This window comes from Gopherus evgoodei, chromosome 14 (assembly GCF_007399415.2).
Source record: "Gopherus evgoodei ecotype Sinaloan lineage chromosome 14, rGopEvg1_v1.p, whole genome shotgun sequence".
NCBI classification, from domain to species: Eukaryota; Metazoa; Chordata; order Testudines; family Testudinidae; genus Gopherus; species Gopherus evgoodei.
The window spans coordinates 32,570,030-32,592,870 of record NC_044335.1 but is presented as its reverse complement, the minus strand read 5'-3'; the positions used below and the strand labels follow the sequence as shown (position 1 = coordinate 32,592,870).

General features: G+C 51.6%; 1 protein-coding gene across 3 annotated transcripts in view; it reads right to left on the bottom strand.

Annotated features, from left to right (window-relative positions):
• LOC115635170 (fer-1-like protein 4) overlaps positions 1-22,841 on the bottom strand; it is a 121,441-nt gene that overhangs the window by 54,853 nt on the left and 43,747 nt on the right. For all 3 annotated transcript variants that reach the window (XM_030533505.1, XM_030533507.1, XM_030533508.1), the window contains 12 exons: positions 22,353-22,461; positions 21,235-21,433; positions 18,521-18,641; positions 15,903-16,003; positions 13,185-13,272; positions 10,790-10,906; positions 7,470-7,622; positions 6,592-6,775; positions 5,588-5,712; positions 4,316-4,450; positions 1,188-1,361; positions 779-895 (listed from right to left, as the gene is read on the bottom strand). In XM_030533505.1, coding sequence (XP_030389365.1) covers positions 779-895; positions 1,188-1,361; positions 4,316-4,450; positions 5,588-5,712; positions 6,592-6,775; positions 7,470-7,622; positions 10,790-10,906; positions 13,185-13,272; positions 15,903-16,003; positions 18,521-18,641; positions 21,235-21,433; positions 22,353-22,461 — 1,623 coding nt within the window. The remainder of the gene's footprint in view (positions 1-778; positions 896-1,187; positions 1,362-4,315; positions 4,451-5,587; positions 5,713-6,591; positions 6,776-7,469; positions 7,623-10,789; positions 10,907-13,184; positions 13,273-15,902; positions 16,004-18,520; positions 18,642-21,234; positions 21,434-22,352; positions 22,462-22,841) is intronic.

Genomic DNA, 22,841 nt, shown 5'->3' with positions numbered 1-22,841 from the left:
CCCCTTCCATTAAAAAACGTTGCAATACTATAGAATACTATATTGTCATGGGGGCCCCTAGGGGACTGGGGCAAATTGCCCCACTTACCCCCCCCCGAGCGGCCCTGAACATTTCTGACTTCCACACCTTATACTTGTACTCACTTAAAAATCTCTCTCCGTGTATTTAAATAAACTCATTCTAGTCTTCTCTAATCAAAACTAATCTAGTAGTATGTTTAAACTAAATTGTTTGGTAACTTCATTTAAGGAAGCAAACATTGACCCCTTACAAGGTTCAAGGGACCTCCAATATCTGGACTGCCGAGGAGAGGGCTGGACAGTGCAGAACATACATTTGGGGAAAGACCAGGACTGGAAGTGTGTTGGGGTCACCCAGCAAGTGGAAACCCAGGCTGGTGGAGTGTTGCTGGCAGGATGCTGCTATCACAGACACTCAGGAGATGACCTGCATGCTCTCTGGCTGTTTGTGATGGGCCCAGGGTGGGAGATACAGCAGAAAAGCATTGTGAGGCACCCCATGTTGCAGTGCAGGTGGTGACAGCCCTTCTCCAGCCCGGATTGCACCCTGAAATGTGATAGGGCTGGTGGGTAGATGTTGCCCCAGTTCCAAGCCACGCTCACTTCTGGCCTGCGATAGTCCCTGGCGAGAGGAGGCAGCACAGGCATGTTTGAGTGCCAGGCCCTTCCCCAAACCCCTGCAATAAAGTCACGGCATTGGTACCAGTCAGAGGAAACTCTGCTCAGATGCTCAGAACTCTACTGAAAGCCACGGCACCTCTATGCGGAATTCTTTGAGGATGGGCCGGATTCCCTCTGGGATAATGAAGCGTCCAGAACGGGGGTCCTCCAGGAAGTCTGGCTCCTTGGGTTCCACGTCTTTGGGCACTGAAGGCTGGACAGATGGAAATGGCAGAAATTAAGGCGCTTGTCTCTCCTGCCCCACAATATCCCCTCACCCACCCCTCTCTCCCATCTCCAGCTTTGTCCTCCTCCTTCACTGCTGCCCACTGACACTGGGGGCCCACCTGCGATGGGAGTGCTCCTCTCTGCTTGAGGATGTGACTAGTGCAGGGAGCCCAGCATCATGCCCCAGGTGTTAATCTACCAAGTTGAGATAGCAGGAGCAGCTGGAAGGAGCTGCCATGCACCCCTTACCACACTGCTACCCCAGAGAAGCCAGTTACCTCCAAGTAGCCACTGTAATCCAGCTCGATCAGCTCAAAGGTAGCAATTAATTCTCCAGCTGCTTTGGCTCCTTTGTAAATGTCAAAAAACTGCAAGGCAGGTTTGCAGTATGGTTCATCCACCAGCTTCACCTGTGGAGTAGCAAAGGCCCGGCCAAGAAATTCTGGAGAACCCTACAGACAAGAAGGAGCAGCCATTGGATACGGCCTCAGCATTCTCACAGTGTATAAGGTCCCAGTACAACGTGCCAGAACGGGCTGAATCCCCACCAGGTGTAAGCTCTGCAAAGTCACCGGAAAGACTCTCTCCGTCTCTGACCACCATGCACTGCTGCAGGTGGGATCAAACCACACCTCCCTTCCTTGGCTTTCCACTGACAGAACTATAAAACCCTAGGCACTTAGCTGACCAGCCCAGTCTTCCTCTTCTCATCTTTATAGGTGAGGGCTTCAGGAGAGCATAGGGATCGGCTCTTCTTATCTGTAATGCTAATGGCCCAATCTGAACTGTGGAAAATGCAACCAGATACCACAGAAATGGGTGCAATACAGAACAAGGCAACGAATTCCTTCCTCTCACTGACAATGCAGCATTGCCTTTCTGCATTTCAACAATCATTGCATGCCCTGTATCTACCGGAGTTAGACTTCAAGTTATTTCCAGTATGGGCCTTGTCTCCTTGCTTGTAAATTATCAGTATATCTAGGGTGGTCTGTACATAACAAAACCTATGACTACTATTGAGAATTAAAGCAGTGTGTGTGAGACAATGCGTGCCTCTATGTATATTATTACATACAAAAAAAGTTAAATTAAGGGTATTTAAGTTGTAAAGTCCAGCCCTCAAAAGTTAGGAAATGATAGAATTGGCCACCATAATTCAGTCCCCTTGTGTGTTTGCATTATTATTAGACAGGCTTCTGTTATGTGAGCACATGCTATTTTTACCACATGTCCCATGTCCTATTCCGAGCACAGGCTGGACAGTGCTCAGGAACCTGTATAGTGTCTCTTTCTATCCTCATTATTCAGTGTGTGGCCAATTTTACAGTTGGGAAACTGCACCAGGAAGACAAAGTGACTTGTCAAGGCCACACAGAGAATCAGTGGCAGAACCAAGACAAGAACTCAGGGCCACCTGATACCCAGCTCTTTGCTCATCCATTCAGCCACACTTCCTTACTTCCAGATGTGCTGAGCACCCACTTCCCCCAATGAGTTCAGCTGCAGCTGTGAGTGCTCAGCACTTCTGCATATCGAGCCTCAAGTGTCTCAAGCTGGACACCCTCAAAACGAGGAACACACATCAACATCACACAGAGACAGTGGAAAAGACAAGGATGGAATCCAGTTCTCCATTCAACAGCCTTTCTTCCTGCAATCCTGTGCCTCATTCCTATACACCGTTCAACTTCTAGTGTGAATGAGGCACGGCCTACAGACAACAGCCTCCTTTATTACACACCTCGACTCATTCCCTGAGCACCGTCCACCCCGTGCACTGCGTGACACAAAGGTCCTGTGAAAAAGACAGTGGGTGATCATGTAATGAAAGACCACATCAAAATGCAGGTTGCCAGTTTTGGCACTTCCTAGCTTTCAAGAGCTGGATTTGCAACTCTAACACCATTATGTTAACAGTTTTTTGGGGCTGTAATAGGATTGAATTTGATATTCAGTTCAGTTTATTTTACAAGGCCTGCACATTTTCTGTTTTCATTGTGCTGCTGCACTCAGAAGTGAAGACCCATAACTGCACCGCATCAAACTCTCCAGGAGGTTTTGGCAGCTGGGTGGGGACAGCTGGCCTTTGGCACCAGCGGAGGTAGCTACGAATGGTGGGAAACACATATTAGCATGATAATGCTGCGGTTCAGTTTGATAGTCACATTGATAGACTGCGACACCTTCACTTGAGTCTGGAAGTGAAAAATAGCCCAGCTTCGTGGCTGCACCAAACCAGATATCAGGGCAGGTCTGCATCAGCAGACCACAGCACAGGTTGGAGCATGCTCAGAGCTTGTCACAGGAGGGCTGGGCCTGAATGGGGTGCTGGAATCAGCCCCACCTGTGTCCAGTGATCCCCCTAAGTGGGTGCCCATGTGATGGTTTGGGCTTGGGCCAGGTGACCGGGGAGCATGTCATGGTAGCCCAGGGCAGGGCTACGGGTGAGGGGGCCTGTTCTCTCAGAGATGGGAGATCGGGGCTGGGAACCAGAAGGCCTGGCCAGACCTGATACAACGGTCACTGAGGGCTGGGAAAGAGGCAGTCCCTATCAGCCAGAGGGAGAGGCCTGGCTGCAGCTACCTGCGGTGAGCCGCAACTGCAAAAACCTTCCAAGGGAATTATGAGCCCAGAGGAACCAAATGGACTGGGGCACCCAGGCTGGTCCTAGTGAGCTGGTGAGCATGGGGAAAGGTGGCTGAGAGTCTAGCTCAGAGTTAAACTGCTCTCGTTAGGTTAATAATGCAGGCCCCCGATGGCGGAGTAACTTAAAGCACCAGCTGAGGTGGTTTGGCTAAGGAAGGAGGAAGCTGAGGCAATCAGGGGGCTGACACTGGGTGAGGTAAGACTGTTACAGACCTGCCCTGACTTCTACCTTGGGGACACTGGACCACAGCAAGCCCCTGCCACGTCTCCTGTGCCCGGGCTGAGCTGGGGGAGTGCAGTGGCCCGGCTGGGCACTGACTTAGAACTCTGCCATACAGTGGAGTTCGCAGCTTGGCAGGTCTGGCTGCTTTCCAGACTGCAAACCAGAATCCAGCTCAGTGTTTGCATGTGAACCATCCTCTCCTCTAAGAGCACCTCACTTCCCCAGGCCGGCGCCAGCTTGGCAGGCTTCACTCATCACACACAACTCCACTGTTTGGCACCACCAGAGCAGACTGACAACAGGAAGCTTGTCAAAGCCTTCCCCAGGGAGCCACTCCTGGCAACTCCAACCTCTCTGCAGCTTCGAGCTGCTGGTATAGGTAAGATCTAATCACAGGAGCGGAGGCAGAGCAAATTGGTGCAGTCATTCATGTGACGTCCTGTATCTGGACAGATATTCCCATAGCTTTCCCCAGACTCCTGCACACACTGAGCTTATGGACATAGAGGGCCAGGATCATTCTGTTATACTTACAAATTTATTATGGTCAAAGATATTGATGACAACAACTGGGGTCTCGGTCTTCAAATCCTCTCTCCTCCCATCAATAATCAGCTGATCATATAAAAGTAGCTCATTCCACAAGGGGCTCAGGGTTTCCTCCAAGGTCTGCATGGATAGAGATCAGGATTAATAGAGCTCAGCAGATACTCTTGAATTTAGTCAAGTTCATACTTACAATGGCCCTTTAAGGAAGCAGTGGAAAGGGGGAGGAGGAGACTGCAGCACTATAGAGCACCCATGCACACACCAATCAGTGCAGTGTGTGCATGACCAATGCCTTCCAGAGCAGGGGATGAGAGAATTCTGGGGGCTGATCAGGAGCAGCGCCAGGGTTTTTGGCGCCCTAGGCAGGGGTCCTTCCGCGCTCCTGGTCGATGGCAGCAATTCTGTGGCAGGGGGGGTCCTTCCGTGCTCCTGGTCTTCGGGGCACTTTGGCGGCGGGTCCCGGAGCAAGTGAAGGACCCGCTGCAGAATTGCTGCCGAAGACCCAGAGCGCGGAAGGACCCCCCGCTGCTGAATTGCCGCCCCCCCGCCCCCAAATCCTGGAGCCCTAAGCGATTGCCTAGGTCGCCTAAATGGAAGCGCCGGCCCTGGGGCTGACCTGGGCATTAACCAGTGTCCCTCAGATACAACTGTTGTCACCAAAGTTTCCTTAAATATTCACACTGCTCAGTGCAAGCTGGCACCAACAAAGAAAGGAAGCAGAGATTAATAGTGGACAAACCACAGATTTACAAGTGGCCTTGTAAATATCCTGTTGCTGGTAGATAAAGAAAGAGTAAGAAGAATGACATGTGATAATCTACAGCTTTGCTTACTAGCAGCTTGTAGACAGTTCATGATCTGTACAGGGATTGGTTACCAAAATTAGTAACCCAATTACAAAGTGTGATACAATGTAACATGGAATATGCATGCGTCACTTTGGTTTGGAATATGTGTACAATCCGACTGATTTCTGTGTGCTTTTTTACACCCATCCCCTCGGAACAGGACTGCTGTATGCTGATAAAAAACCCTCAGGGACAAGTCCGGATTTGAGCTAATTCCTTGGGAACAGCATGCAGAAAGTCTCAGAGAAACATCCCAACACTCAGAGGGCATGAAAATGTCTCCACAGCTGGAGTCAAGTCTCCTCCTGTGATGTCAGCTTCCAACACTGCAAGCAGTGACTGACTTGGTCCACAGGTGAGTTTCCTGAGGTGAGGGAGATGGGCTGCAGTGGGACCAGAGAGACCTTACCCTGGTGGTCTGGCACTGCGTCGAAAACACCACTCTTGCAAATGGGTCTGAAAGGCCATTGTCATCAGCAGGCAGGATCCCCCGAGCCTGGTACAAGTGAGCTCGTAGCTGGAAGTAACTGAAGTCTGGCAAGAAAAAGCAGAAATCACTGGGCTGCTATGGGATCAGAGTAGTTATGCCCTTAGCACTCTTGGGAGAGAGTTTCTAGGCAGATCCGGAGGGAAAGGGGGTAGCCCTTGGAGGTGAGGCACCTTTACAGGAGTCTGCTGAAGTGCTTTGGATCAATATATCAACATGACTTGGGCCAGGCAGTCCACTTTTGGTTAATTTCTTAGTCCCCAGTGACAACAAGTGCTCTAGAGTCTTTGCGGGGTTAATTCTGGAGTGATTTGCTATGAACATGTGCCCCTCAGAGCTGCATCAGGTCTCAGCAAAGCCAGTGGATTACTGGACAGGTCTTGAGCAGGTCACACACTCTAGAAATTGGAGCCCAGTCAGTGACTCTCCAGTAGCTTATGAAGTCATAGTGCCCCATTCTCACTGGGGAGGGGGGTGTCCCTGTGACATTCTGCCAGAACTTTAAACCCTAGAGCAGTGGTTCTCAACCCGCAGCTCGCGGGCCACTTACGGCCCAATCAGCACACAGCCGTGGCCCATGTGACATCCTCAGAGCCATAGAGGTAGCATTGGATGAGGCCCATAATGGCAAATAGGTTGAGAACCACTGCCCTGGGGACACAGGTTGTCCATGGCAGGCTGAGGTGCCGTGCTCTCTCTGCCCTCCATGCTAGCAGGTCCATGCCATCTGTACAGAAGAAGACGGCAGCACTCTAAATGCTGCTGTGGCAAACATACGTTCCCACGAGCCAAAAAGACTCTTGGCAAAGCCCACATCCAGGTGCCCAGGCAGGACTCGCTCAGCTCACCGCTCTCATATATGTTTTCACTTTAGCCTCCAGTGGGACTGTAGAGTAACCAGTGCAATCAGGGCAGTCTCTGCTCACCATCCCTGCTGAGCCGGCTGGGCGGCACGTGCGCTGGGAGCCGTGCTGTCTGCTGGCCACTCTCATAGACGGGCTTGAACTCCTCAGGCAGTTCGGCAGTGCTGTTCTTCACGTACTTGGTCACCCCCAGCCACATATAGATCTCTAGTTTGGCGAAGATCTCTCCGGTGCGCGACCCTGGGACCTTGGAGCGCAGAATGTTAGTTTATCTTCACATCCAGAGCCACAGGCCATCAGACCAGCAGTGACTATATCACACGCCAGTGATTAGCAGTGCACCATCACTGTGCCTGCAGCTTTACACGTGGGTATGAAGGGCAGCTGGGCAGAGACCACATTTTCTGTTTTTTTGGGAAATTCCACAATCTCAAAAAAAATGTTATGTTCCAGAAGGAAACCAAAACTTTCGAAATTTCATATGGAACATAATTTTTAAAAAATGTGTTTCAAAATCAAAATATTTTGTTTCCATAAAATCAAAACATTTCCTTCTGACTTTACCTTTTTTATAATATTAAAGAAATTTTGAAATCAAGTAGTTTCTAAACAAAAACAGAAACATTCTGTTCTGCAAATGATTAAATGTTCCCATGTCAAAATATTCCATATGCTTTGTGCTGGGTTTTTTTCTGAATGAAAACAACCAGTGTGTGAGAGGAGACGCTAAGCTAGTCTTTACCCAGTCCAGGAGCTCACTTGTTTGGACCTGGCATAGAAATGAGCAGTATTCTCACTATGCAATTAGACTGCTTGGTTTTTACTAGTCTTACAAATTCTGTCTCAGATACAGAACCAATAATTAGAGCTGGGGAAGGAAGGGAGACCTACATGGAGCAAAAGAAGCAGGAATATGGTTAGGTTTTTCACATAATCTCTACCTTCAAAAAGACGGTCTGGATCTTTGCACAGTCCTTGCCTTTCTCCTCTTCCACTACAGAGTAGAGGACATTCTGTGCAGGAATTCTTGTGTATGCCACTCGCTTGTTATTGGTGAACATCCAGAGTAGGACATCGGGGAGCGTGCACTGGGGCTGGAAGAGATTGACAATGCAGAGTCTCAGAGAGAATGTCCCCATGAGGGAATACAAATAATCCAATCCTGCTTCCACCAAAGTTAATGGCAAAACTCACTTGCTAGGAGCTTAACTGTGGCTTTAGGGGCCTAACTTTAGGTGACATTTTTTGGAACTCTTGATTGTGTAATACATTTTATTTTTCTTATTAAGTGCAATATACAAGGTACAAAGATAATGTTGCTTAGTGAACTTCACTTCTGCATTTCCTGGCTTTGCCATTTAAAATGTGCATCCTAACTTAGGTTTTTGCATTTAATTTCCTGGCAGTTTTTAAAGGTGACCTGCAAAGATTTTTGCGTGGGGTCGTATATTTCTTGCGTTGCTGCTTGTTTTTTCATTAAAAGTATCTGGAATATCCAGCCTTCTCCGTTCTCACTGACAGACTCCTGGGGAGACCAGAGCAGTGGAGTGAGCCCTCAGATGAATGGGGCGTTGAATCTTTTCTCCCAAGTGTTTGTGACACAAGGCATGTCTATATTAATGTGAGCCACGGTCAGATGAGCTCTCCTCTGCCATCTAGTGGTGAACTGGGAGAAAAGACTTCAGGAGCAGATGGTATTTGCACAGACACATCCACTCTGCCTAGGTGTTCAGCAGTCAGAGCTGCTTTGACAAAGTGATCTGTTTGGGCTGTTTTGGGTAAAAATGCAGGGGGAGTCCTTACTGTAGGAGCAACAGGCAGAAGAACTGTAGTTAGCCTGCCCTGACTGAAGGGAGCACCCTAACTTGAACATCACTAGCTAAGTAGGGGTAGGGGTGCCAACTCCAAGTGAAAGTTAGAGGGGGGTGAGAACAGGTGTTCCACACTCTGTTTAAAGCATCCTAGAGACCACTCAAAACATCTTCTCTCTGGTGTTTAAAAATGGAGTTGATCAGACTCAGTGAGAGGCCTTGTTTCTGTTCAGTGGTGACTACAGCTGACATCACTGATGAGCATGTCTAGGGGCTGAGCCTGAGACCTGGTGTGGGGCCAGCACTGCAGTGAAAGACAAGGCAGAGGCAGCACCAGTAGCTGGGTTAAGCAGTGGAACCTCAGAATATGGCAGCAAGCAGCGGCAGAGGTAACAGCAGCAGTAGCGGACAGAGGCAGTGAGCAGCAGAGACAACAGCAGTAGCAAGAGGCATTGCTCAATGGCCATCCCTTGGCGGGTGAGAGACAAACCCACACGAACACACCCCAACTGTGTGCAGCGGAGGGAAAGAGAAGTGGCGTGTTAAAGGGACTTTTGTCCATCAGACTTTCATAGCACAAGGTGGGAAACTGAGGCTAAGGACATTGCCCAACGTACTGTGAGGTGGGTGTTTACTTATGGTTTACGTGCTTTTGAATTATTGTTGCAATGTTTTCCTAAATGAATGGAGGGGAGGGGTTGTTATACACAGATTCAGTGCTTGTAAGTGGGGAAGTATTGTCTTTCAAGAGGTGCCCAGGGATGGTGTTTAATTTTCCCAGATTTCTGGGTCGGGGCTCGAGACCAGGGGCGGCTCTAGGAATTTTGCCACCCTAAGCACGGCAGGCAGGCTGCTTTCCGCGGCTTGCCTGTGGATGGTCCGCTGATCCCGCGGCTTCAGCGGATCTCCCGCAGACAAGCCTGTGGGAGGTCCGCCGAAGCCGCGGGACCAGCGGACCCTCCGCAGGCAAACGGCGGAGGAAGCCTGCCTGCCACCCTCGCAGCCCCAGCAGAGTGCCCCCCGGAGTAGAGGTTCCAAACCTCCCAACTCCTGATCAGACACAGGAGGAGTTGATCCAGACTGTGAGGAAGATCACTGAGGTGAGCAAATCTGCCAATAAGCGCAGGACCCACCAAGGTAGAGGAGGAACTTTGTCACAGTAGGTAGACAGGCAGTGCTTGATGCTAGCACTTAGATGGCTATGACAGGTGCTGAAGTTCACATCTCACTGAGGTAAGGAAAGGAGGGAGGTGAATTCCTGCCTTTGTCTCATTGCTGGCTGGGAACAGCTCTCTACTGGCTGGATTAACAGGGCAGCATCTCATTAGTTAACACTGCGAAGAGGTAGGCCTTGTCTGTGTTCAAAGCTGCACCCATCTCACTGAATGTGCGATTCCAAACCAAGGGAGTTAAACCATGCAATACCCACCAGGGACAACTTAACCCAAATTAAGCCTAGTTTATATGAATTTAGCTTAATTCAGTAAACAATCAATTAAGACCTACATCGAGACAGATCTGGTTTTAATCCAGTTAAGAGTATCCATATTGTTTTCACCGGTTTACTGAATTAGTTTTATAAACTGATTAAAACTAAACTATTAGGAAACTTTGAATATAGAAAGGCTCAAATTTCTGCACAGAAAAAGAAACAGAATTGTTTTAAATGAAAGCTCAAATACACAGAATGTGCTCAACACGAATCTTCCTGGGGAGAGACAGCAGAACTGGAGATTGTCTCCCCATTCAAGCGTGCTGCTGCCAAATGGCCTGGATTTGGATGTGTGTCAGGACAGGACAGGCAGGGACAGAAAGCAGCGATGTCACATACAGGCTGGGGATCATTAGGTTCTGCTCACAAATCACAGCAGATCCACTATTTCTCCATCACTTAGAACCATTTATTCTATCATCTTCTATCATGTACACCTTGGGCAGAGCAAGTTGCAGGGCTGCTACTAGCATGTCAGGCTCTTGTGCCAGATATGGACAGGCCACAGACCTTCCTACCCCCAGAGGTGCACTAGGAATGTGTTCACCTTAAGACACTAATACACTGCCAGGAATGGCTTTTGTGAGCATCAATAAGGTCTGTGACACATGGTGCCACCTAGTGGCTGAGTAGGATAATACAATCTAACATTCTCTACACGCTTCCCAAACGGGGTGAGGGTCCAGCTACTCATGGGAGCAGGTGCGGCCCCAGCCGCCTTAGCTCTCGCTGGCATTGACCCCCAAGCTCACAGGAGTATTTACAACCGGAAAAAATAATTCAGAGTAGGGTGGCCACCCACCTAGTGAGAGGGAGAGAGCCCAGTCCCCACCCACCCACGGGGTGGGGGAGAAGGAGAGCCTGGTCTCCCCTCGCTCAGCCAGTGGGGGCCTGGCCACCCTCGCCTGCCTGTCCAGAAGTAGGGGGTGCTCGGGGTCCCAGCCAGCACACATTGTACCTCTTTAGCCAGGGAGCGCAGCTTTCCGAGGATTCTCTTTGTGTCATTCACTTTCTCCTTCACGTTGGCTCGAGTCAGCCGCCTCCTGACGCGGAGCCCCTGCTTCGCACACAGGATCTGAACACAGAGCACACCCATCACACACCTGCAGCGCACCTGATGCCCACCAAGAATGCCAAAGACACCAGTATGCCAAGGCCATGTGGTCACATCTAGGCCTGTCTGAGAAGCTGTGCTCAGTAGGATGGACCCAAGCCTGTAGGTCTATCTGCAGCACAGCTCTCACCGGCCCCACGGCTCCCAGCGGGCAGGGGAGAGAAGCAGCCACAGAGCGGGGACGGGTCTCCTTGAAATTAACGTCACCAACAACTTTCAGCAATTTATTAGCAACACTAAGCCCATGGCTGAGCGGCACCCTGGAACGTGGCCCCACAGGGCCCAGCCACACCCCCATACTGAGCCCATGGCTGAGCCACGCAGGGAAACCTGGCCCCCCACGGCCCAGCCACACCCCCACACTGAGCCCGTCACTAAGCCGCATCCGAGAACCTGGCCCCACACAGCCCAGCCACACCCCTACACGGAGCCCGTCGCTGATCTGCACCCGGGAACCTGGCCCCACATGGCCCAGCCACTCCCCCACACTAAGCCTGTCATTGAACTGTGCCCGGAAACCTGGCCCCACGGCTCCCAGCGGGCAGGGGAGCAGGTGCGGCTCTACGTATTTTGAGACCCCAAGCACTGCAGTCAGGCGCTGTGCCTGTGGGAGGTCCTCTGGTAATGCAGATTTCGTGGCATGCCTGCAGGAGGTCCATCAGTCCCTGAGCCCGTCACTGGGCAACGCAGGGGAACCTGGCCCCAACACAACCCAACCACAACCCCACACAGAGCCACGCAGGGGAATCCATCCCCACACAGCCCAGCCACACCCCTGGCTGAGTGGGGCAGGACAGTGTGAAAGCAATGAGTATTTGAAAGGCTGTGGGGGCTGCATTTTTCACTAAGGTTTGGGGACTCCTGAGGCAGCAGAGCTTGCAGAACGTCAGTATGACGGGCACAGCAGCAGGGGCTGGGGTGGGCAGGGGGAACCTCCCTGGGCAGGTCGAGAGTGGATGAGTGGGATCTCCTTGGGCAGGTGCAAGGTGAGCTAGGGGTTTCTCCATGGACATGCAGGAGGGCAGGGTGAGGGCAAGCATGTGAAGAAGCCGGGGGGCAGTCACCGCTCATGTTCCCCTTGGCATGCTTCCCAAGGCCTTTGCCAGCTGCGGGGTGGGGATTTACAGCACACTGCTGTAGCCCTCGCAAGGGCTGTCCTGTGCCCTGCCCCTTCAACGGTTAACAGCCAGCTGAGTGGTCACAGGGCACAGCTCTGGTCACAGTAGCAAAGTGGTGTGTCTGAAAAACTGAGCACCACGGGCCTCATGCAAGTGTTGGTTTGGTGACTACGGCTCCCTAGTTTGGGAGCAGGACGCTGTCCGTGGGGCTGCCCTCAGCGGGGACTCCAGCTGTTTCTTTGTGGCGGAGCAGCCCTCGGTGAGCTTGTTCTGCCTGAGCTTCAGGCGCTGTCCTGACTCCCCTTTCAGGGGCAATTCCTGGGGCTGATCCCAGAACCCTGTGGAATCTGGGCTGGGCACCAGGCACTGCCCCAAGCTAGGACACACAGGACCCGGATGTTTAAGTGTGTGAGAATCACAAGGGCTAGGATGAAATCAGTACGGGACTTCGGGGCACAAACCCACCACAGAACAAACTGCCTCTGGGGCTGCCTGCTGCAGAACTGTCCCCTGTGGGGAGCCTGACAACTTTCTCTGAAGCATCAGGGGCCAGCCCCTACCCAGGACAGGATCCGTGGGGAGATGGACACCTGCTCCTATTGCGTGAGGGGAGGGTGGCAGGGGCAGTATCCACAGACCATTAGCTACTGTCACAGAGAGATTTTAGCATTAGAACCAACCCTCTCTCTCTGCAAGGTGGCCGCCCTTCAGGGCACAGTGCGAGGCTTACCAGGTTACTCAGGGATTATCTGCAGTTGGGCAGGTAAAGGGATGGCCTCCTGCAGACAGCTGATAGCTCAGTTTTACTGGCTAAGGTCTTGATCCTTGCAAGCTGTTCCAGACAGCCAAGCCCCGTCAGTCTCAAGAGCTCTCCAGGTGGGAAGACCCACGCACCTGTGCAGAACTGCATCGAGACTCCAGCTACAGGAGCAGCAGGAAGGAGGCTGCGGTGATGGGCACATAACAATGGCCATGCAGACACATTCAGTTCCTTCAGAACCAGCACTACACATCTCCCATGATGGCAATTCCACCTTGTCCACCTCCCCAAACTCCTCTCAGAGCCAGTGAGCACCCAAAGCCTCTCTGTCCCTCAACCCCACAAGCCCTACCCCACTTACAATGTTGTGTGTCAGGGATTTCAGCCGACATCTGTCGAGGTTGTTTGGACGTGACATCGTTTTTTTCTCAGCATTCAGTGAATATTGCCTGTGATTAGAGAGAGCCTGTGAGCCCTGAGACAGGACCATGCTCTCCACATCCCTCAGGCAGGGCACAGCCCCAAAAACGTGAATCTAATGGATTTCAAGAGAAACCACTAACATCCCCCCTCTCTGAACTGCTTTTCCTTCTCCAGCCACCAACAGCCCTTAGCCGCATTTGAGTTGTGCATTAGACAGGACCTTGTGTGTCCCCTTCATAATAAATTAGGCTCTAGCCCCACAACGGGCCCCTGCCCCACTGAGCAGTCACCCTGAATGGGACTTTAGTCAGCTTCAGTCTCCCTCCTGCCATGTGGGTCTCTCTGAGCAGAAAGGGAGGGGAAGCACAGAGGCAGTTATCAAAGCAGAGAGTGGCTGGTGTAGCACCTGAAACTACATTCACCTTATTGTGGCAAACCGACCAGAAACCCATTAACACCAGCTCTGGAACTGCAGCCTGCTCTCCCCTGTGCTTCCTGGGACCGGGGTGCCCTGTATGAGCTCACTCAATCTCTCCTGCCTTTTCTTGGCTTCCCTTTCCCTCCCTCCCTTCCCCTCTTTTCTTGTCTTTATTGACCAGCCTCACTAGCTGGATGGCTTTCTTCCTAAACCATAGTGCCCTTTGCTCAAGGAGAGGCCTGCACCATTGTGCTTCAATGTAGCGTGCAAAGCAGCAGAGGAATCACACAGTCTTTTGCAGTAACACCCTTCGTCTGATTGCTGCTGGCTCTGTGGAGCTCACAGGCCTGCTTTGGTCACTGCTTGGGCATCCTCTGCAGAGCTTTGGGCTCCCCAGGAAATTGTGCCTAACTCTCAGGCACAGGTGCCGACCTTCCAATGTGCCGGGGGTCAAGCACCAGGGCCAGCTCTACCATTTTTGCCACCCCAAGCAAAAAAAAAAGCTGCTCAGACTACCGCCCAAACTGCTGAAGCAAAAAAAAAAAAAAGCCGCCTGGACTGTGCCGCTCCAAGAATAGACGGAATGCCGCCTCTTAGCATGTGCCGCCCCAGACACGTGCTTCCTCCGCTGGTGCCTGGAGCCGGCCCTGGGCCCCACCCCCACTCCGCCTCTTCTGGTCCCTGCTCCACCCCCGCCTCTTCCCACCCTGTTCCACCCCCTCCCCCCAGCAAGTCGTGCCCATGCTCCTCCCCCTCTCTCCCAAAGCTTCCTGCACGCCGCAAAACAGGCGAGAGATGTGGGGAGGGAAGGGGAGGCTCCGATCAGTGGGACCTGCCAGTGGGCAGCAAACACTGAGGGACTGGAGGAGGAGCTGACAGGGGACCTGCTGAGCACCCACCATTTTCCCCCATGAGTGTTCCAGCCCCAGAGCACCCATGGAGTTGGTGCCTAGAAAATCACAGGATCACACTGCAATCCACAAAGTCTGAGCTAGCCACCTAGGCTCCCTGTGTAATGACTGGGGAGAGATAGGCATCTTAGACTGCCATATGTCAGCTAGCTAGGCAGTGAGCTGCCTAAACTACCAACGGGAGATGCAGATGAGAGGAAAGCCTATCTCTGCTAGCAATTCACAAACAGGAACCCCTCTCCAAGAGTCAGGCAATTCCAGGCACCTAAGCCAATTCTTGGGCAGATGAGTGAGGCAGACACCCTAGGGCCATGCTAAACAGCTAGAATAGGTTGGCCCCCTTAAAACTTTATTCCTAGTGGTTAGTGCTCTCACCTGGGATGGGGGAGACCCAGGTTCAAGTCCCCCATCAGTCAGAGGGGGAGAATGGATTTGAACTGGGGTCTCCACCTGGCAGGAGGGTGTTCTAACCACTGATCTAGAGGATACTCTGATGTGGGGCTCCTTCAGCCTCTCCTGCTAAAGCTATTCCACTGAGGATACATAAATAATGAGTCACTGGAGCACGGATTTCCCACCTCTCAGATTCGTGCCCCAGGCTACAGAGTCATTCTCTTTCCCTCAGCACTGCATGTTTGGGGGAGGGATAGCTCAGTGGTTTGAGCATTGGCCTACTAAACTCAGGGTTATGAGTTCAGCCCTTATGGGAGCCATTTAGGGAACTGGGGTAAAAATCTGTCTGGGGATTGACCCTGCTTTGAGCAGGGGGTTGGACTAGATGACCTCCTGAGGTCCCTTCCAACCCTGATATTCTATGATTCCTAGAGGCAGAAACTTCAGCACTGAGGGAATTTGTACCCCAATAATATAGGTGCTGAATGAGTTTGGGCACCTAGGGGTTTGGTAGGAATTCTGTGAATCACAGTGGAGCCTGTGCTGGGATCTAGGTGCCTAAACCCAGATTTAGGGACCTAAATACCTTTGTGAATCCAAGCCTCAGTTCTTAAAGACACCTATGATTACCTAGAACTCACCAGGGCTGCATCTTCCATCGTTGGTCACACTAGGTTCCCGGCCAACTAATCTAACTAGTGATGGGCCTTCGCCACATGTTTGGCTCTGGAGCTAGGTGTGATCTGCTCCCAAGTTCTGGGACATTTCGATTCACCTCTAACTGTGACTGAAAAATTATGGGTTTTGGCCTACACCTGTGACTCAGGCAGAACAGGCTGGGCAAGGTCTAGGGAGAGTGCGGTGTCTGGGAACATTCACTGAAATGCAAACAAAGAGTTCAGAAAGAAATCAAAGGAAGCAGAGACTCACTAACCTGCATCCAGCTACAAACTCCTCCAGCACCTGCTTGAGTTTGTCTTCTGCTTTAGACTTTGGCCTCCTCATGAGTGTCTCCACATCATCCAGTCCATGTTCCTGTTGAGACAAGTGCCACGTTAAAATTATCCCTAGGTGCAAGTGCAGACATGCAGCAGGGAGAGCAGTGCCTTTGTGTCAAGTCCCCAAAAATTCACCTAAAATAACCTTGGGGCCCCTTTGACAAGAGGTAGCAAATGTCAGGGCCTTGCAGGTCAGCTTCCTGTTGGAGGAGAATCAGTGATATGGAAACCAGGTATATGAGTGTTACTTGTTATATTTACACTTTATAAACCAATCCTGGAAAAGAAGTGGTCACAAATGGCACATAGGTAACCTCTTTCAGATTTCTCAACCCAAACCCCAGTGCCCAGTTCCCAGGATGCAACTGTGCCCTAAGTAAGTACTGACTCCAGTTAGAGAAATTAAGGCTGAGATTCGCAACAGCTCCCCCAAAGAACCTGCATCATAAAACACAACAATACAGCACTTGTCCAAAGATGGTACACTGCTCGCACGCACAGAAAGAGAATGTGAAAGTCCATGGAACAGCGCATCCAGCTCCCACCATCTCAATATTGCACATGCGGTACTTCTCCTGATCAAACCCATGTGAGCAGCCAGGGCTCAATTCTGCAAGAGGCCTTGACAGCAATGAGGGAGGAGGGTATTAAACTCCTGACAGATTAACAACACATGCTTTGGGCTTCTGATTTTCTGTTTTAACTGATCAACACCAATGAAACATGCTCCCCCCGCCCAAAAAATGAAACCAGTGTTTTTACAATGAACACACCAGAAATGCTTATTAGTTTCTAAGAGCTTGTCTACAGTAACCTGTGGCACATTAATTGGTCCATGTAGACCCTGCTTGATGTCTGTCCAGTGCTGTTTGCAGGAGTGGCGCCAGGGTTTTTGGTGCCCTAGGCGGGGGGTCCTTCCGCGCTCCCGGTCTTCGGGGCACTTCAGCAGTGGTCCCGGAGCGAGTGAAGGACCCACCGCAGAATTGCCGCCGAAGACCCGGAGCGCGGAAGGATCCCCCGCCACCGAATTGCCGCCGAGAGCGGCAAAATGTCACCCCCCCAAATCCCGGTGCCCTAGGCAACCGCCTAGGTCGCCTAAATAGAAGCACCGGCCCTGGCTGTTTGAAGAACTGCTCTGTTAAAGCGCGCTGCGGAACTTTACAAAGAGATTACGCTCTCAGTATACACTACTGCCAAGAGTAACGTATGTGAGATTGTAGCGAGGCGGTGTGGTTCCCCTCCTCCTCAGGGAGGGTTGAGCCCCATCAATCACCCTTTCAGGGCGGAACCGCTGGGAGGAAGTCCCGCCCCTCAAAGGGTCAGGCAGCGACCCGGAAGGATAAAAGCCAGGCCCCAGCCCTCAGTCAGGGCCCGGCCGCCAGCAGGAGCAGACGTGCCTGCTGACCCTCCTCACTGGGAAGCCGCTGAGGCCTGAGGCCGGTGGGAGCTGCCCCGCAGTCAGTACGACGAGGAGCTGCTGGAGCTGCCCCGTCCCTACTATGGCCCCGAGGAGCCGCCAGACCAGACCTGGCCCGCCGTCCCGAAGGTATTCCTGGACCTACCACCCTGCCCGGACTGGGAGGAGCCCATGGTACTGGACACCCCAACGGACCAGGTAGGAACCAGGGGGGAGGCTGGAAGTAGCCCGGGGGCAGCTGACTACAGTCAGGCTGCAGAAGGCCCTGCGCCTATGTCAGTGTGTTTCGGTCAGGACCCCACTGACCGCCCGTAGCGGTGACAGCCGCTACCAGGGCCCCAGGCTGGAACACAGAGGAGTGGGAGGGCCTGCGTTCCCCCTGCCACCCGTAACCGGGTGGCAGACTCCCCCTCTTCCCACCTAGTGTCAAGAGCTCTGCCCTGCTCCAAAGGCCAGAGCTAACTGTAACTGTGTTTGGCGCCCTGCCCGAACCAGGGGCTGGGCCCCTTTGACTTTGCCACTGCTCTGCCCTGCTCCAAAGGCCAGAGCTAACTGTAACTCTGTTTGGCGCCCCGCCCGAACCAGGGGCTGGGCCCCTTTGACTTTGCCACTGCTCTGCCCTGCTCTAAAGGCCAGAGCTAACTGTAAATGTGTTTGGCGCCCTGCCCGAACCAAGGGCTGGGCCCCTTTGACTTTGCCACTGCTCTGCTCTGCCTCAAAGGGCCAGAGCCAAGAAACTATTGCGGTGTTTGTTGGTGCCCCGCCTGACCCGAGGGTGGGCCCCCTCTTATGTAACTGTGTAGCTGTTCGGTCCTGCACACAGGGCCCGAACCGCCGGAGCGGACTGCGATCCCGAGGGCAGAGGCCCTCGGACAACGAGACGAGGCCGGTGTGGCTCCCCTCCTCCCCAGGGAGGGTTGAGCCCCAGCACCCCGTTGTCCACAGAGATACAATTACTCCTTACAGTACATACAAAGAGAGAGCCTCAGACACTCCCAATTATTGGACATCTACATAAAACTCAAAAATTGCTCAAAATAAATGTCATAAAAGAAATCAGTAAGCTCAAGAAAGAGTGATAGGAGGAAGCAGTGCAAGGGGAAGCAATGGGGTCTCCCAGTCACTACTCTACTTTACCAAGCGTTCTGCTATTTTGACAATCCAGTTGGAATTGTAGAGCCTCCAGGTGTGATCTTCCCAATAGCTCCAGACGTACACACATGGCTTCTCATGCAGCAAGGGTAGGCAGCTGTAAGAACTAAGAACAACAGGCAGAGCAGATTACAACTCTCACTGAGAGACTGAAGCAATCTCAGAGCCACCCTAATACATGTCAGTTGCCTTGGGGAACTAAGCCATGGGGTGTATGGCTCTGCTCATGCTGCTGCCTGAGCTCCGAGGAAGAAGCACAGTGCTGAGAACAGAGGCACAGATTCACAAGGGATGTAGGGTGGTGATGCTGAGCATTGCAGCGCCTAGCTCTCAGGGGCCTAGAAAATCACAGGAGCACACTGAGATCCACATAGCCTGAGTCAGGCACCTGGGCTCCCCGGACAATGCATGGAAGAAGCAGGTGCCTTAGAATGCCATTCCCAGCAGCCAGTATGCTAGGCAGGAGCTGCTTGGCCTAACCAATGGGAGATGCCAGCCACAGGAGTGAGTGCTGAGCCCCGTCCCACTCACAGAGAGAAATGCCTAGGTCCAGGCTGCAGGGAAGCTCCTGTCTCTGCAATCCAGATGTGGGATGTCGGGTTGCTCGAAAGCGCGCAGGGCGTTTCTTGTGAAAATGAATCAGGCAGGAGCCTAAGTCCACACGGAACAGCCATCACATGATAACATTTAGCCCAGTGGTTAGAGCACTTGCGCAGCCTGTGGGAGACCCACTAGAGAGGATAAAAGGATTTGAATAGGGGTCTGCTGGTGCTCAGGGGGGTGCTCTAACCACTGTGCTGTGGGATTGTCTGATGCAGGCCTCCCTTGGTCTCTCCGGGGAAGCTGTTCCATTCGGGACAAATACTTAGCATCACTGAGCCAGAGTGAGAGAGACTCTATAGTCCAGTGGCCAGGGCACCCCCACGAGGTGGGAGACCCAGCGTTCAGTCCCCATGCCCAGTGACTCTATAATGCACAGTGGAATAACATCAAGAGGAGAGATTAAGGGAGCCCACATGAGAATAACCCATAACTCACCTCTGAGAGGGGTGGGACCCATGTTCACATCTCATTTTCCCTCTGCTTCAGCAGACAGGGGGATTGAACCTGGGTCACCCATATCCCAAGTGACTGCTCTAACTACTGGGACAAAGTTAGGAGGTAGGCACCACCTCTAGGCAGATTTTGAATTGGACCCAACCCAGAAGGTGACCTCTGAGTACCCCCCCCACCCCATATCAGGCCCCACAGGTGAAAACTTATCTTCTCGGATTGGTGGACTGCTCTGGGCCTTGGACGGAGACAGGTGTCTGGATGCCCAAAGAGAAGCAGCAGTGTGCATACCCAGAGACAGAAACACAGGTGCCAAGGGAACTTTTACACTGAAGACTTAGGCACCAAGTGGGTTTAGATGCCTATAGCGTTCAGTGGGGATTCTGTGGACCTCAGTGGAGTCTAAAACTGGGATTTAGGTGCCTAATCCCATGATTAAGGAGCTGAAGTACCTTTATGAATCTGTAAAAGCAGCAAAGAGTCCTGTGGCACCTTATAGACTAGCAGAGGTATCGCAGCATGAGCTTTCGTGGGTGAATACCCACTTTGTCGGATGCATGTCTCTGGGCTCGCTCCCCTCTGACACTTGATTTATGAATCTGGCTCAGAGATCCTGCCATATGGGCTAGATGCAAGGACTGATGCCAGAGCCAACCCCAACAGGGGAGGTCAAAGAACTCCTCCAGGTCAGCCTGGAATGACATTCATAGTTGGGACTTGTCTTACACGATGACTTTGTCAAGACCCTAGACACTGAACCTTCTTTGGGGGTCAAGCTTGTCTGGCTATTGACACTAGACTCTGGCACCAGTCTTGAACCCCCAACAGCAAATTCCCTAGTGCAGCATGCAGTTGGTGAAGCCCTAGCACACTGAGCAATGCTCAAGGCTGTGTCCCTCCCTGCAGCAGAAAAGGCACTGAGCATTCTCCTCTCTCATGGACATTGTGCCATCACAGCAAGGACACAGTTTGAAGCCAAAGGATTTGTCCTCTGCCATCCAAAATGAGTAAAAGGAGCCTTAGCTTCATCCTGTTCTGCTCAGTGGAGGCTAAGATGACCTAACCCACCCAATAAAAGCAATTCCTCCTGGTGTCTATGGCAGTCAGCTGGTCTGAACCCCCTCTGAGGTGAAGACTCAACCGATACTGGTGCCTAGACAGCTCCAAAACCAGATTGGAAAAGCTAAATTCCTGTCTTTTGTCCTTTAGCAATCATCTCCCTGCCCATTCGGGGGGATGCCCTGTACCAGAGATGCACCATATGCTAATCCTCCACTCACACCCTCAGCTGGAACACTTCATATCCAGCATTTGAGATGCTGAATACCCAATGTACCCAGCATGGCATTTCTGTTGCCACCATAGGCAGAACTACTGCTATCCTGGGGAGAATGGCCTTTAGCTATCTACGTATGGAATCTGGGGCTGGGGGATCAAAAGCACTTAGGCCCTAAACATTCATTCAAATCAATGGAAGTAAGGAGCCCCCAACTCCTAGAGAATCTCGCTGGCTAGGTGGAACATGGTCAGCCAGGAGCCCTACCATCTACACCCATGGACCTGATAATGCCTTATGGGATGAATAAGAGTCCAAAGCACCTTTGCGAAGGAGGCCTATGTGAGCAAGCACCATGAAGAGAACTCACCTATCGTATTCGGTGGGCTCTGGCCTTTGGCTTTCTGTCATGGATTTATTCTGTAAAGTTGGACTCGGGGCCATAACTTCAATATCCAGCTCCTCGTCTGAACTGGGATCCAACAAAGGCTGCTTGTCTTCAGGCTCTTCTCCTTTCTGACCTTTCTTAGGCATTTTGGTCACAACCTCTTCAGCTTTCCCATAGTTCCCTTGCAAATACATTTATTGTTCATATTTTGAACTAAATATCTGCCATAGCCTAGAGGTGACAGAATGTTTCTGCCCAGCCACTGGAGTACTAGGAGCAAGTGCCAGTGTTGCTGGCATTAGAAGTCCAGCCATCAGAGCGTGGTGCATACAAGCTGGAGTCTCTAGAAGGCCAGACATGCACTCCTCCTAGACTCTTCAGAGTTCACAGTTTTACTATAGGGAACCTTTTAGCCCCCCCGATACCCTTACTAGACTCAGAAGGACCCAGCCAGGCTCAGCAGCTTCCCTTCCTTCTTCCACCCAACCCACTCCATGTGGGAAGCAGCAGCAGAAGCTTTCAAGAGCCTTTGCAGCTTCCTAGTGTCATCATTCACTTAACTCTGAAGTTTGGGACTTTGGACTTTTAAAAAAAAATCTTTTCCCACAGGTTGTTTCCCCAGTTGCCCCATCCCTCTGATACCCTCAGCTGCCTGCTATCACTCCACAACCATTTAGCTTCTCAGCCTCTCTTTCTCTCTCTCCCTCCACTCCCTTATTTCCCTCTTCCACTGCCCTCCATTATTCTGCAGTCCCTTCCCACCATCCCTCTTCCCTACTCCCACCCTAAGTGTCCCCCCACAAACCCTAACTCTGGAATGTTCCCAGGGAATTTGGACAATCACTAATCCATTCTGAAAAGGCCTGAGGTAGCTAGAATATTTATCTCCATAACCTGCACTAGAAATCTCCACCCTGTAACCTTGAGGGTGCTTTTAGCTGTGACATTCGTGTTGAGCAGTTTTGTGTACCTGTTAGGGCACTTTACAGCCATAACTGTGAACTAATCTGGCTGGTAATTAATATATTTTGATGAGATTCAGAAATATTTTCATTTTGTTTCTTCTAATTCATGAAAACAGAAGCATCAGAAACATTTACCTATTGAGATCTCAAAACGGACGGGCTTGGAGCCTATGGAGGGGTCCATCATAGTCACCTCAAAGAAGGCAGCGTAGAGGAGGAATTCTTCCTTCACTCCCAGTGAGTTCTAAACAAAGAGACGCCAATCAGTCCAACCATCACAGGGGTCATGTCAAAATACTCCTAAGCAGAGTAGCGGGCCCTGGGGCCTGAGAATCGTTACCAGGGTCTGGGACCTAGGCTGACACGAATCTCACACAGCAGCACCTTCATCCCATGGGCCATGAGGAATGGCTGCCTTGATTGGCAGGACCCAGCAGAGAGGAAAGAGAAGCTGCAGGATGGTGTCACCAGTTATCTTTGAAAAGTCATGGAAGATGGGAGAGATTCCAGAGGACTGGAAAACGGCAAATATAGTTAGGGTGACCGGATGTCCTGATTTTATAGGGACAGTCCCAATATTTGAGGCTTTTTCTTATATAAGCGCCTATTACCCCCCACCCCTGT